Genomic DNA, 14938 nt, shown 5'->3' on the forward strand with positions numbered 1-14938 from the left:
GCAAAAGTCTTAATGTTCTGGGTTAGCAGTGGTTTTCACCTCGTCACTCTTCCATGGATGCCACTTTGCCCAGTGTCTTTCTGATAGTGGAGTCATGAACAGTGAGCTTTATTGATGCAAGAGAGGCCTGTAGGTCCTTTGATGTTGTCCTTGGCTCTTTTGTGACTTCCTGGATGAGTCGTTGCTCTGCTCTTGGAGGAATTTTGGAAGGTCGACCACTTCTGGGAAGGTTCACTACTGTGCCAAATTGTTCCATTTGGAGATAATGGCTCTCACTGTGGTCCTTTAGAGTCACAGAGCATTTGAAATATCTTTGTATTCCTTCCCAGACTGAAGTATTTCAATCACCTACTTCCTCATCATTTCTGGAATTTCTTTAAATTTTGACATAGTGTGTTACTTGGAAGATAATCAACTTCATGCTGTTGAAAAAGTTATATTTAAGTGTTCAGGCCTGGTTTGTGTCTAGTTCAGCTGAACCCCATTATGAAGGCAGTTTCATAGATTTGGGGAATTAGTAACTATGGGGGCAAATACATATTAATACAGGCCCAACTGGTATTGGATAACTTTACTGTTTCAATGAATAACATTATCGTTTAAAAACTGTATTTTGTGTTTACTCAGGTTGCCTTTGTTTTATCTTAGAGTTTGTTTTAATTCTGAAACAATTTAGTATGACATATAGCATTTATGAATGTTTTAATAACAAATTGTGTGTCTATATATATATATATATATATATATATATATATATATATATATATATATATATATATATATATATATCTGCAGACAATCTTCAATTATCTGTACATTACATGTAATTCTATCACAGTTATGCACATGTGTAGAATGAAGATTGACAAGAATCACACCGTTTGTTTTAATGGGTTTTATTTTTCTTCTATCTCAGCAAAAACAATCATAATAATAAGTGTGATTATTTAATGGACAGCAAGGAAATTAATATGTGACCACAGGAAAGTCAAGAACAAGAATGTGCACATCATCTATTGGTATAACAGATATACTGTAGATTACACATTTAATCATCTTATGCATTAGGGCTATTTATAAATAATAGATAATAATAATAATAAATTATAAATAGCATTAGGGCTATTTTTGGCTTTCACCCCTTCTTTTTTTAATCATGTGTACATTCTGCATCCTTTCTGAATTCCTGGCTAATATTAAATGCTGAACTTTACTGAGGTAATCCACGTCCTGCATCTGCCTCAAGTTTAATAGGCATCACACCATCACATTCACATCTCAGACTTACAATGTGTAACAAGAACTGTTTTTTTCCATAGGATGTATTTATTCCACCAGGAAGTGTGACTCAAACACAGACACTGGCCTGAATCAGTTTACTCTATTTGCAAGGAAGTGTACACATGAATGTTTCTTATTCGAATTGAGCCATTAGTCAGATTGTTAACAGATTATTAGGCAGCATGTAGGCCTAAACATAACCAATGACAGGCATTGCCAGTATGTCATTTTAGTTTTACTTTTTAGAGATGGGTCAGTATATTTATTAAATTTCTTGATAGTGGTCACATGGCTCAAAACAGGGCCCATCTAAGTACCAGAAAGGTCTTGGACCTCTGCAAGAGAAAAACACACCTGACTTCTATTCACAGCATATAAATTATCATGCTGACACACAAAATATATCTATGAACATTTCTAAAGTTTCGCTTTCAACCACTACATGACAAGTTTGAGTTCTATATCACAGTATAGTACTTTAAATGTAAGAGGGGGGGCTGAAGTTCCTCTTTTCATGCACATTGCTGAGGTGCTTCATTGCACGCTCATATGCCATGTGTACAGACTTCCGTACAGTTGGTTTCTTGCCTTCCATCAGGTGAAGTTTATCCACAGTGTCATCAATTCCCATTGGATGGAGTTTGCCCATTGGTAGCCATTGCCTATTGGGTAATAGAGGGAAAACCACTTAGAACCATACAAATGAAATAAAATCAAACTTTCAATGGTTAGCAGTTTAAAATGTTCAATAAAATAATTGACAAACCACATGAACCAGTATAAATGAGACTCCACAGCAATCATATGCAATCCATTTACTAACTGGTGCCTGTTGGTGTTTATTCAGTCATCTTTAGCGTGAAAACACTTCTCACTCAAAGTGGGGCTTCATTTGTAAGGACATTCATAAAGGAATCTTAAACGTGTACTGTGGGGGCGTGGTTGAGCGCCTTTTTGTGAATGAATGGCGGAGTTGGGTGAATGCATGGTAAGGAACAAGTGCACACCTGTGGGTGATAAATGAGCAAGTGTTTTGTACTTCGCTGGAAGAATGAAAGATGATAAAGGAGACGAGAGTGCAGATGTGTACTGAGTGGCATAAAAGCCGAGCAGAAGGAGCTGAGCTAAACTCTCGTTCGCTCTCTCTCTCTCTGTGTGTGTGTTTGTGTGTGTCTGTCTGCCTGTCTCTGTGTGAGATGTAAAATTAAAAGTTACAATAGTGCTAAAAAGCACTCAGAAAAAAGCGAAAAGATTAAAGAGCACAGTTGATCTATACCAAGCCTGTCTCCTGTTCACTTATTCCACTCTGAACTAACGAATGTTACATGGACTTAAGATTGTTTCCTAAAAGTTCCCACTAATGATTTATGAAATGTCCATATGCATGAAAAACATGTTCCTAATTCCTTTCAGTAGAATGTTTATTAATCACAAAGCAGGTTGTGTTATTAGTCAACAACACCAGAGCAAAAAGAACATTATATACAGTTGCAATCAAAATTATTCAACCCCCATTGCAAATCAGGTTTATTGTCAAAATCTACAGACTTTCAGCTGATTGCAATGATCAAATCAAACAAAAACAATTGAAATAGTTCAACACAACAAATGCTTCAAGTGGTTTCCCCAAATTCAACTGAAAATGCAACTCATAATGATTTCTCCAGTTTCAAAATTATTCAACCACTCCATGGCGAGCATCTTTAGTACTTATTAGAGCACCTTTTGCTGTTATGACCTGCTGCAAATGAAATGCAGAGCTGCTGGCAGCGTTCCTGAGGAATCTTAGCCCATTCCTCATGAGCAATGGCCTCCAGTTCAGTAATATTCCAGTTCAGTAATGTTCTTGGGTTTGCGTGCTGCAACTGCCTTCTTCAAATCCCACCAGATATTTTCTACTGGGTTCAAGTCAGGTGACTGTGATGGTCCTGTAGAATCTTCCAGGACTTTTTCTGCAACCAAGCCTTGGTGTAATTTGAGGTATGCTGGGATCATTGTCCTGTTGGAAGGTCCAATGATGCCCAAGCTTCAGCTTCCTCACTTACAGCATGAGGTTTTCTCCTAGGATTTCCTGATACTTCAATGAATCCATCTTGCCTTCCACATGCTGCAGGATTCCAGTGCCAGAGGATGCAAAGCAGCCCCAGAGCATCACCAAGCCACCACCATGCTTGACTGTGGACAGAGTGTTCTTTCTTCATTCTTCTTCTTCCAGACATACCACTGATCCATCATGCTGAAAAGTTCCAGTTTTGTTTCATCGCTCCACAGACCAGAATCCCAAAACTTCTGTGGATTATTTATATGATTTTGAGCCGACTTTTCTTGTGCTTTTGGGTCAGTAGTGGTATAGGTGTTGGGAAACCTTCTGGCATGGAAACCTTCTGTGTTTAGTACATGCCTTACTGTGCTCACTGAACTCCCACTTGAGGGTTTTTCACAACCTGCTTTCTCAGAAATCTGGTTGCAGCCATTGATAGCTTCCTTTTTCTGCCCCGTCCAGGTATTTCATGTGTTATAGCTCTTGCACACTTGGTGCAACTAATTAGACTAGACTAGACTTACACTTCTCAGAAAGCATGGGCCTAAACAGAGTATAGGTGGCCATGCCTCAAAGTTTGCACATTCAAAAAGACCGGACAATCTCCTTTAGGATTTTCTGGTAATGAACAGAATTCATGTTTCCCTCAATTATTGCAAGTTGTCCAGGCCCTGAAACAGCAAAGCATCCCCACACCATCACACTTCCTCCACCATGCTTGACCGTAGGTATGATGTTATTTTTATGGAATTCTGTGTTTGGTTTACGGCAGATGTAACAGGATTCCTGTCTTCCAAACATTTCCACTTTCGACTCATCAGTCCACAGAACATTCTCCCAAAAGGTTTGAGGATTATCAAGGTGTGTTTTGGCAAAATTCAGACGAGTTTTAATGTTCTTTTGGGTTAGCAGTGGTTTTTGCCTCGCCACTCTTCCATGGATGCTATTTTTGCCCAGAGTCTTTATGATGGTGGAGTCATGAACAGTGACCTTTACGCATGCAAGAGAGGCCTGTAGTTTCTTCATGTTGTCCTTGGCTCTTTTGTAACTTGCTGGATCAGTAGTTGCTCTGCTCTTGGAGGAATTTTGGAATGTCAGCCACTTCTGGGAAGGTTCACTACTGTGCTGAGTTTTTCCAGTTGGAGATAACGGCTCTCATGTGGTTCTTTGGTGTCCCAGAGCATTTGAAATAGCTTTATAACCCTTCCCAGACTGATGTATTTCAATCACCTTCTTCCTCATCATTTCTGGAATTTCTTTGGCATAGTGTGTTACTGGGTAAGACCTTTTAACCAACTTCATGCTGTTGAAAAAGTTCTATTTAAGTGATGATTTGATTGAACAGGGTTTGCAGTAATCAGGCCTGATTGCATCCAGTCCAGCTGAACCCCATTATGAACGCAGTTTCATACATTTTGGGAATTAGTAACTACGGGGCAAATACATTTTCAGACAGGCCCAGCTGGTATTGGGTAACGTTTTTGCTTCAATAAATAACATTATCACTTAAAAACTGTATTTTGTGTTTACTCAGGTTGCCTATGTTTTCATTTCTGAAACAATTTAGTATGAGATACACAAAAAGAGAAGAAAGCAGGATGGGGCAAATACTTTTTCCATAGCACTGTGTGTGTGTATATAGATATAAATATAAAAGAGAGAGAGAGAGAGAGAGAGAGAGAAATATCTGGTTAAGTGCCAAGTGTTTGTTAGAAGACCGTGCCAACAGTTATTTACATTTCTTGGGAGTTTCATGAATTCATTCAGTCACTTTTGCTCATGACAAAGTAAAAGTTACCATGAACTAACTTACCACAACATGAGCACAAAAATATTTGTACACATACTTCTCAGTCTGCAAATATAGGAACATTTTCACACCCACTTCTGGTTTTATAAATACTGATTTGTATGTCACTTTTAAATCTGATCATATTAACATTTTATAGCTTGGGCCTTGGGTTGCTTACCAAGTTCTTTTCGTGTCGAAGAACAGCACAAGGAATAGCTTGTCCTCAGTTTCCATCTGTCTACGCTCACCCAATTTCAGCACTTCCTGCGGTGGTACTGGGATTACAATGCCATTAGGAAGAATTCGTTCTTTGGGCAGGTCAGGATCTACCATCTGCAGAAAACCAGCATGATTAGAATGATTGAGTGATTTCACTAACTCATTAAAAGAATGACTGGTTTAAAGAAAAACATACCATAGCAGGATATGAGGGGTATCCCCTGCATTTAGCCCAAACCAAGCTGAGAGGCTCCAGATTGGTCTCTTTTTGAGAATCATTAGACATCAGATTAGAAATGATCAGTATTCCAAATGTGTAAAAACACATCTTTAAAGTTTACTTACTTCATATTTGTATCTACCTGAATCAGCCTTTGTGTTCTCTCCCTCCCCAACTGGAACCTTGTTTAAAGATGGGTTGCCTTGACTGAATTTGGGAGGTGAACTATTCATGGAAATGGTAATAAAAAAAGGGTAAGTATATTCACTATATCCTGCCTGTACATTAACTGTAAGTGTCCTTCCTTACCTAATGTTTTGATGAGCAGTAGAGTAACTCTCTGACCCTGGGGTTCTATTCTTCTGTTTTTTAAGACCATTTGTCAAGCCTGAAATAGTAATGGAGAAAGACATTGGGACATGGGCAATCAGCATGTGTTCCCATTGAGATATAGTAAATTTGAAGCCAAAAAATTAAGCCATTGCTGAAATATCACTTCCTGTGTTTAGTAGCCCTCCCAAATCAAAGCTTGTTTGTATTAATTTTTACAATTTAAATAAACAAAAAACAGATCAGTCACATGGAAAAAGTAAGTACACCACTATATTTACCATACCTTCAAATCCATATAATTTGAATCAGGTGTTCAAGATTGGGTGCCAGTGATCAGAACCTGCTTAGGGATTGCAGGTGGAACTGGTCTTATTTATACCCCTCTTATATCTAGTGTCTGGTTTTCCCTTTGCTACTGAGGTGTGTGGTGTCATCATGCCAAGATCTAGAGTTCTGTAAGGCCTTTAGAAAAGAGGTTCTGGATGCCTGTGAGTCTGACCAGAGATTTAAAAAGATCTCCAAATTATTTGAAATACATCATTCTACTGTAAAGAATATAAATGGTACATATTTCAAATGACTGCTGATTTGTCCAGGACTGGCCATCCCAGCAAATTCAGCCCAAGAGGAGACCGTCTCCAACAACCCCAAAATTTCATCCCAGGATCTGTTGTAAGTCAACTGTTGGTGTCAAATGCATGCTTCTGTGATCACAAAGAGATTGCACAAATGGGAGGCATGCCAAAAAAGAACCTTTGTAAGATTACAGTTTGCCAATGAGCATACAGGCAAAGACCAGGCCTTTTGGAATAATGTGCTCTGAGCAGATGAATCAAAGATAGAGTTGTTTGGCTACAGTTACAGCAGACATGTTTGGTGCAGACCAAAGACAGCTTTTCAGGAGAAGCACCTCATACCAACTGTGAAGCATGGTGGTGGAAATGTTATGGTTTGCAGCTTCAAAATTTTTATCATTGACCTCCCAGAGATATCAACTATGATTTGATCACTGTCTGATCCCAATGAACTTGGTCAGGCTACTGAATGCTTAGAATCAACATTCTGCTACACGCTACATAAGGTAGGTCCACTTAAAATAAAAATAATTAAAGAGAAAAAGCAAGCACCCTGGTAAACCGATAACATACACACCTTAAACAGACCACTCAACAATTAGAACATAAATGGCATCAAACCAAATTGGTAGTATTTCAAACAGCATGGAAGGAGAGCCTCCTGAACAACAGAACATCTCTTAGTGATGCTAGATCAGTCTATCGCTCCACCTTAATTGAAGATAACAAAAATAATCTTAGATTCTTATTTAATACTGTAGCAAAATTAACTAGGAATAAAACCGCCACAGAAACAGGCACACAATCATTATAAAGTAGTGATAATTTCATGATTTTTTTTCATTGGCAAAATTGAAAGTATTAGACAAAAAATTCAGGCTATTAAATTAAAACCAGACAGTATTATAACTAATACTGTAGATAATAATACAACAATATCAAATCAGCAACTAGACTGTTTTACTCCCCTTCAAGAGACTGAACCAATTTCATTAATTTCTTCATCAAAATAATCAACTTTTTATTAGATTCCTTACCGACATATTTCCTCAAACAGATTATTCCAAAATTAATCATACCCCTTCAAAAAATAATCAAGTTTTCCCTTCGCACTGACTATGTACTTAATTCATTTAAACTAGCAGTTATTAAACCCCTGATTGAAAAACCTGACCTAAACCCCTGTCAACTGTCCAGCTATAGGCCATTATCAAATCTCCCCCTTTATCTCCAAGGTCTTAGAAAATACAAGAGCTCGTACTTACATAGGAATAACATTCATGAAATATATCAGTCAGGATTTAGGCCTCATCATAGCACAGAGACAGCGCTGGTTAAAGTATTAAATGACCTACTACTGGCCTCTGATCAGGGTTGTGTCTCCTTGCTTGATCTTAGTGCAGCTTTTGATACTATAGATCATACTATTCTCCTTGGTCAACTAGAAAATGTTGCTGGCATTAAGGGAACAGTCCTCTCCTGGCTCAGGTCTTATTTGACTGATTGTCATCAGTTCGTAGATGTAAATGGTGACTTCTCTATGCATACTGACGTAAAGTTTGGTGTTCCGCAAGTTTCTGTTTTAGGCCCACTACTTTTTTCTTTATATATGCTACCTCTGGGTCAAATTATTCTTAAACATGGAATTAGCTTCCACTGTTATGCTGAAGGCACACAGTTGTATGTTTCAGCAAAGCCAAATGACAGACAGCAGCTTAATAAAGTTGAGGAATGTGTAAAGGACATTAGACACTGGATGCTTATTAAGAAGAATCCTTTATTTGTCACACACATTACAGCACAGTGAAATTCTTTTCTTCTCATATCCCAGCTTGTTAGGAAGTTGGGGTCAGATTTAACTTCCTATTACTTAATTCTGATAAGACAGAAATACTTGTACTAGGACCACATGCAGCTGGAAGTAAGGTTTTTGATCACATAGTAACTCTGGATGGACTTTCTGTTTCGTCATGTACAGCAGTAAAAGACCTTGGAGTGATTATTGACTCCAGACTTTCATTTGAAGCTCATGTAGATAATATTACTAGGATAGCCTTCTTTCATCTCAGAAATATTGCTAAGATAAGAAATATATTGTCACTACATGATGCAGAAATATTAGTTCATGCTTCGTTAGCTCTAGACTATATTACTGTAATGCCATACTGTCTGGATGTTCCAGTAGGAGCATAAACAAACTCCAGTTAGTACAGAATGCAGCTGCAAGAGTCCTAACTAGAACAAGAAGATACGACCACATCACCCCTATCTTATCCACACTGCATTGGCTCCCAGTAAAATTTTGCATTGATTATAAAATACTACTATTGACCTATAAACACTACATGGTCTCACGCCACAGTACCCGGGTGAAATTTTGGTCTTTTACAATCCGCCAAGCCTACTTTGATAAAAAGGTGCAGTCAATTTGTTGGTACCTCGAATAGTGAAGGCTACAGCAGGGGGAAGAGCTTTTTCTTACATATTTGTTTAGTCAAGCTAAATATTTTTTTTTCTTAGATAAAGGAGCAGATCTAAGGGGCTCACAGGTATAGAGTGTTGTGGTGAACTGGGATGTTTTGATGATAATGTGAACCAAAAGTGGACCTTTCAACCGGATAATGATCTTAAGCACACTAACAAATCCACCAAGGAATGGCTCAAAAAGAATAACTGGAGGGTTATGGAATGCTTAGTCAAAGCCTGGATTTGAATCCCATTTAAATGTTGTGGGGGTGATTTGAAACAGGCAGTACATGCAAAAAAAACCCTCAAACATCTTGCAACTGAAAGAATTTTGCATGCAAGCATGGACAATTATGCAAAAAGCCTACAAGAAGTTATTTCTGCTAAAGGGGACAATACTAGCTTCTGAGGCCAAGGGCGCACACACACACACACACACACACACACACACACACACACACACAGTGGGGGGAAATAAGTATTGAACATTTTTTCAGTAAATATATTTCCAGTGAGGTTATTCACATGAAAATTTCACCAGACACCAGTATTAACTCCAGAAATCCACAAATATAAAGAATTCACAACATTAAAGTCCATAAATAAAGTTATGTGTAATAAAGTGGAATGACACAGGAAAAACATTGAACACGCTAAGAAAAAGCAGTTCTCCAAGGCAAGGTAAGGAACCAGCTGAAATCTGTAAGTAATTATACCCCCTATCTGTGCAAATTAATATCATCTGGGTTAGTAAATTGATGGTCTATAAAAAGGCTTTTCGTTACCAAGGTGTCACACAAGAAACATCTCATGATGGGTAAAAGCAAAGAGCTCTCCCAAGACCTTCACAACCTTATTGTTGTGAAACATATTGATGAAATCCGATGGAGATTTATTTCAAAATCCTCCAGTAAGCACCATTGGGGTTGTTATCCACAAGTGGAAGCAACATCACTCCGTCATCAACCGGCCATGCACAGGAGCTCCTCGCAAGATTTCTGACCAGAGAGTTAGGAGAATAGTCAGAAGAGTAGCCCAAGAGCCAAGGATCACTCGGAAAGAGCTCTAGAAACACTTGGAGGCAACAGGTACCATCGTCACAGAGAAAACAATAGGCAATGCATTCCACCGCCATGGCCCCTATGCACGCCCACCGTGCAAGACTAGATTACTAAAGAAAAGGCATGTCGAAGCTCATTTAAAGTTTGCTACAACTCATTTGGACAAGCCTATGAAATACTGGGAGAGTGTAGTCTGGTCAGACGAGAGCAAAATTGAACTTTTTGGCTGTCACACTACACACCATGTTTGGAGAAGAAATGGCACTACACATCACCCTAAAAACACTACACCAACAGTGAAGTGTGGAGGTGAAGCATCATGGTGTGGGGCTGTTTTTCATCACATGGTACTGGCAGACTTATAATTAAAGGAACAATGAATGGAGCCCTTTACCGGGAGATTCTTGAGAAGAATCTGCTGCCATCCACCAGGATGTTGAAGCCGAGACGTGGGTGGAGCTTCCAGCAGGACAACGATCCAAAGCATACAGCAAAGGAAACTCTCAATTGGTTTCAGAGAAAAAAAAAATCAAGGTGTTAGAATGGCCCAGTCAATCACCTGACTCGAATCCAACTGAACAAGATTTAAAGACAATATGTTTAGAAGACTGGACCAAAATCACACCTGAATACTGCGGAACATTAATTTCTTCATACAGGAAGCGTCTTGAAGTGTCATTACAAACAAAGACTTACACAAGAATTACACAAAACTTCATTTATGGACTTTAATGTTTGGATTTCTTTATATGTGTGGCTTTCCACACATATAAATAATTAATAAACATATTAATACTTGATACTTGAGTAAAGTCTGGTGAAAATGTCATGTGAATAACCTCATTGGAAATATATTTACTGAAAAAAATGGTGATGCATTCAATACTTATTTCCCCCACTGTATACACACACACACAAATCAACCATAACATTAAAACCACAGACGGGTGAACTGAATATCAATGATTATCTCATTAAACTGGCACCTGTAATATATACCACTGGCAAGGGCTGGGATATATTAGGCAGCAAGTGAACAGTCAGTTCTCAAAGTTGATGTGTTGGAAGCAGGAAAAATGGTCAAACGTAAGGATCTGAGCGATTTTGACAAGGGCCAAATTGTGATGGCTAGACGACTGGGTCAGAGGCAGGTCTTGTGGGATGTTCCTAGTATGCAGTGGTTAGTACCTACCAAGAGTGGTTTGAGGAATCATGTTTTCTTTTACATCACATGGAAGGTTGGGTGCTTACCTATCTTGGGGAAGAGATGGCACCAGGATGCGCTATGGGAAGAAGGCTAGCCAACAGAGGCAGTGCGATGCTCTGGGCAATGTTTTGCTGGGAAACCTTGGGTCCTGGCATTCATGTACATGTTACTTTGATGTGTACCACTTACTTAAACATTGTTGCAGACCAAGAATACCCCTTCATGGCAACGGTATTCCCTAATGGCAGTGGTCTCTTTCAGCAGGATAATGTGCCCTGCCAGACTGCAAAAAATGCTCAGGTATTGTTTGAGGAACATGACAAAGTATTCAAGGTGTTGACTTGGCCTCCAAATTCCCCAGATCACAATCCAATCGAGTGGGATGTGCTGGACAAACAAGTCCAATCTATGGAGGTCCCACTTCGCAACTCACAGGACTTTAAGCATCTGCTGCTAACGCTGTGGTGCCAACACAAGACCTCTGAATTTGTGCTGGAGTTCATGCCTCAATGGGTCAGAGCAGTTTTGACAGCACAAGGGGGACTTAAGTAATATTAGGCAAGTGGTTTTTAATGTTATGGCTGATCGGTGTGTAAATATGACAAAAGAATCAGAGGAATGTGGATCTGCATTTCTACAACATTGCATTGCAGTTATTATTATAAACGTAGGTCCAAATTTGCCCTATTGATAGCGCTATTGAGCACTTCAGAGGCTGTGGAGGCAACTGTGCTTGTCCATCTATCTGCCATAGACTCCCATGTGGAAATATAATATAGCTGCAAGCAGCGATGACAGGCCCAAGCACTACTGTGCCATTGCCACCCGGTGACCGTATGAAAACAATGCATAATGAAGTGAGTGCTGTAGATTAACTTGTTTTGCACTGATGTGTTAGGTTAAGCCGAGGTCTAAGGCTTTACAACAGCTCCCATGTCCAAACATACAGCTTATATTTGGTGATATAATGCATGAAGACGATAAGAAATACATGTTGTTATCTTTAATAGCCATTCTTCAATTGTAGTGGAATAATGTGTAGTGGGCACATGCATTTGATGGGGTGCAACAAAGCTCTGTTTATGTGCCTTTCTTCTAGTTCTTGATTTGATTTGAATTACAATGTAACAATTAAGAAAAGAGTAAGTGTTATTATATCTGCATTTAAGCAGGTAAATATGAGGACTATTGCAAAGTCTGTTGTATGTGCCACAATTCCTGCTGCCAGCTGGTGGCGCTATGACTGTGACCCACAAGAGCTACATCCATACGATCAGCCCCCATGACCAAACATACAACACCAATTTGATCTAAATCAGACAATGCACTTAGAAGATATGAGGCACATCCAGTTTCCCTTTTTTGTCATTAATTTAATCCTTTGACATTGCCACACTGTTCAAGATATCAAAAATTCATCCACAGTTTAGCAGCTTCAATGTCTTGGCATAATGTTGACCACATTTGGTGAGAATCAAATGAATCCCCTTGGTGTAGTATTTAAAAATTCAGAGCCTGCAATTTTCAAGAAGTCCACATTAAATTGAAAATGACCTACTTCCTGTTGGGGGAGCTAATGTCATTTTGAAAGTTGTCTGGCTTGATGAGAACTAATAAAATATACACACACAGATACATATATCAAGTTTGGTGACTGTCGTAAAACTAAATCCACCACTTTAGTCAAAAGGGGGCGGTACAGAGCCCCCCTCCATGTCCCTGTCTTAACTTTTGCCTACACCTAACAGGCAACAACTCTGACATGTTTGCAGATTTTCATGAAATTTTAAGAATGCTAAGATCCTCAAAGCACCTGAAAAGTGTATTAATGTTTGATGCATTACCATGGCAACACTATTTAATATATCAAAAATTATTTCACAATTTTACATCAGCCTTGTCTTGATATTATTCTAACCAGGTTTGAGGTGATTCGGGTAAATATAAGAGGATTATTGCAAAGTTTGCTGTAAGTCACACTTCCTGCTGCTAGTTGGTGAGGCTATGACTATGACTCACAATTGCCACATCCTTGTGATCAGCCCACGTGATCAAACATACAGCTCAAGCTTCATCTCAATCACTCAATGCATTCAGAAGATATGAGACACTTCCTGTTTCCCTTTAAATGCCATAAATTTATTGCCTCAAAAAATAAGTAGAAGAAGAAAACTCCCTAAGTTAACTGCTCTACACTGGACAATGTTTACTGTAGGGCTGCACAATTAATCAAATATCGATCGCGATTACGATTTTGACTGCCCACAGAAAACTCTGCTGCATATCAAATAAAGCGCTTCCTAAACTTACAGCCAATCACTATATAGCGGTGCAGAGATGACATCATTTTGTATGACAAAACCAGGAAACGAGTTAGCATTTTAGCCCTCGAGCTGCCAGCTTTGCTTCGTGCTCCAGCGTTTGCGCGAGGGGAAATCATGACACTAGCACAATGCTAAATGTCACTACAGAGGTTGTCAGGGACATTAAACATCATCACGCCGAACAGGAAAAAACTTTGCAGATAAACTCAGGGCTCTACAGTGTGACCATTTCAGTCTCATTTGCGACTGAAAAGTATTTTGTGCGACTGTGAATAAATATTTATTCGCACCGGTGCGAGTGACCTGTTTGGAGTTGTATAATACAATCGGAATAAAAACTACAGGAAGTCCTAAATGCATCTACACCGAGCAACAGTTACTTTCACACTGCTTTTCATCACCTCAATCAACCGAACAAGTGTCTAACTACTGCAGAGAAGCCATTATGATGAAGAGTAACTCTGTACATCATCTGCTTCTCTCAACTTCCCGATCTCACAACCGCCATTTTTTATTGATCACGCAAAATGACCTGAACTTTCACCTGCTTGTGTAGACACAGCGGCGTCGGGCAGATTAAATTAATAATAATGTTAATGCTACAAGGTGGGTTTAAATTCAAACTTCTTTATTAAATAATTCCTCACCAATCATAATCAAGAGTAGCAACTGTTCAGTCTGCAAACATACAGTACACTGCCGCTCTCCCTTCGCTCTCTTCACTAACTCTAATAGACATCACATTCACTTCATTTAAACTCAGGGTTGCCAGATATCAGTAGAAAAGTCAACTCCAGTTTCCATGTTCTGATTTAAGCCCCCAAAAACACAATATTATCAGCAGACATGGCAACACTGTGATGGGGAACCGATCTAAAAGGAACAACTGATAAACAAACAAAAATAAAACTACTAAAATGTAAAGACAGAAAATGTGCTTAGTTATAAATAAATTATTTAATATAAAAATAGATATTATAATAACTTAATAAAATATAAATAAAATGAGAAATTAAATAATGCTTAATTACTATGGGTTGCATTTAATATCAATTCGACATTAAGCTTAGTTCACTATTTCATTAGAAAGCTATTAGCCTTTTTCCTAATATGGATCATTTTTGTGTTAGTCTACTTTTAATTAGGACTCTTTACTGTTTAAAATATTTAAAAATAAATATTTTATGCTGTTTATTTGTCAATTAACCAACAGTATTTCTCATTGCTATTATTTTAATTAAATTAACAGTGACCATGAGCAGAGAGCTTACATTTAACTGTTTATGACGTCCTGATTAAAGTTGAAACAAAAAAAGATTGGTATGTGGATCGGTTTTCGGTCGTAAAAATCCTGATCGGTGTGTCCCTAATAAACACTATTAAACTAAAGCGCTTTGCATCTGACAGGTAAATGAACTC

At 38.5% G+C, this 14938-nt stretch overlaps 1 protein-coding gene across 4 annotated transcripts in view; it reads right to left on the minus strand.

The window, feature by feature from the left end:
* Positions 1-1191: 1191 nt before the first annotated feature.
* Positions 1192-14938, minus strand: part of brpf3a (bromodomain and PHD finger containing, 3a) — a 38146-nt gene continuing 24399 nt past the window's right edge. For all 4 annotated transcript variants that reach the window (XM_053652848.1, XM_053652844.1, XM_053652847.1 and 1 more), the window contains 5 exons: positions 5863-5941; positions 5696-5778; positions 5530-5597; positions 5293-5447; positions 1192-1943 (listed from right to left, as the gene is read on the minus strand). In XM_053652848.1, coding sequence (XP_053508823.1) covers positions 1760-1943; positions 5293-5447; positions 5530-5597; positions 5696-5778; positions 5863-5941 — 569 coding nt within the window. In that variant the 3' untranslated portion in view covers positions 1192-1759. The remainder of the gene's footprint in view (positions 1944-5292; positions 5448-5529; positions 5598-5695; positions 5779-5862; positions 5942-14938) is intronic.

Source organism: Ictalurus furcatus, chromosome 21, assembly GCF_023375685.1.
Source record: "Ictalurus furcatus strain D&B chromosome 21, Billie_1.0, whole genome shotgun sequence".
NCBI classification, from domain to species: domain Eukaryota; kingdom Metazoa; phylum Chordata; class Actinopteri; order Siluriformes; family Ictaluridae; genus Ictalurus; species Ictalurus furcatus.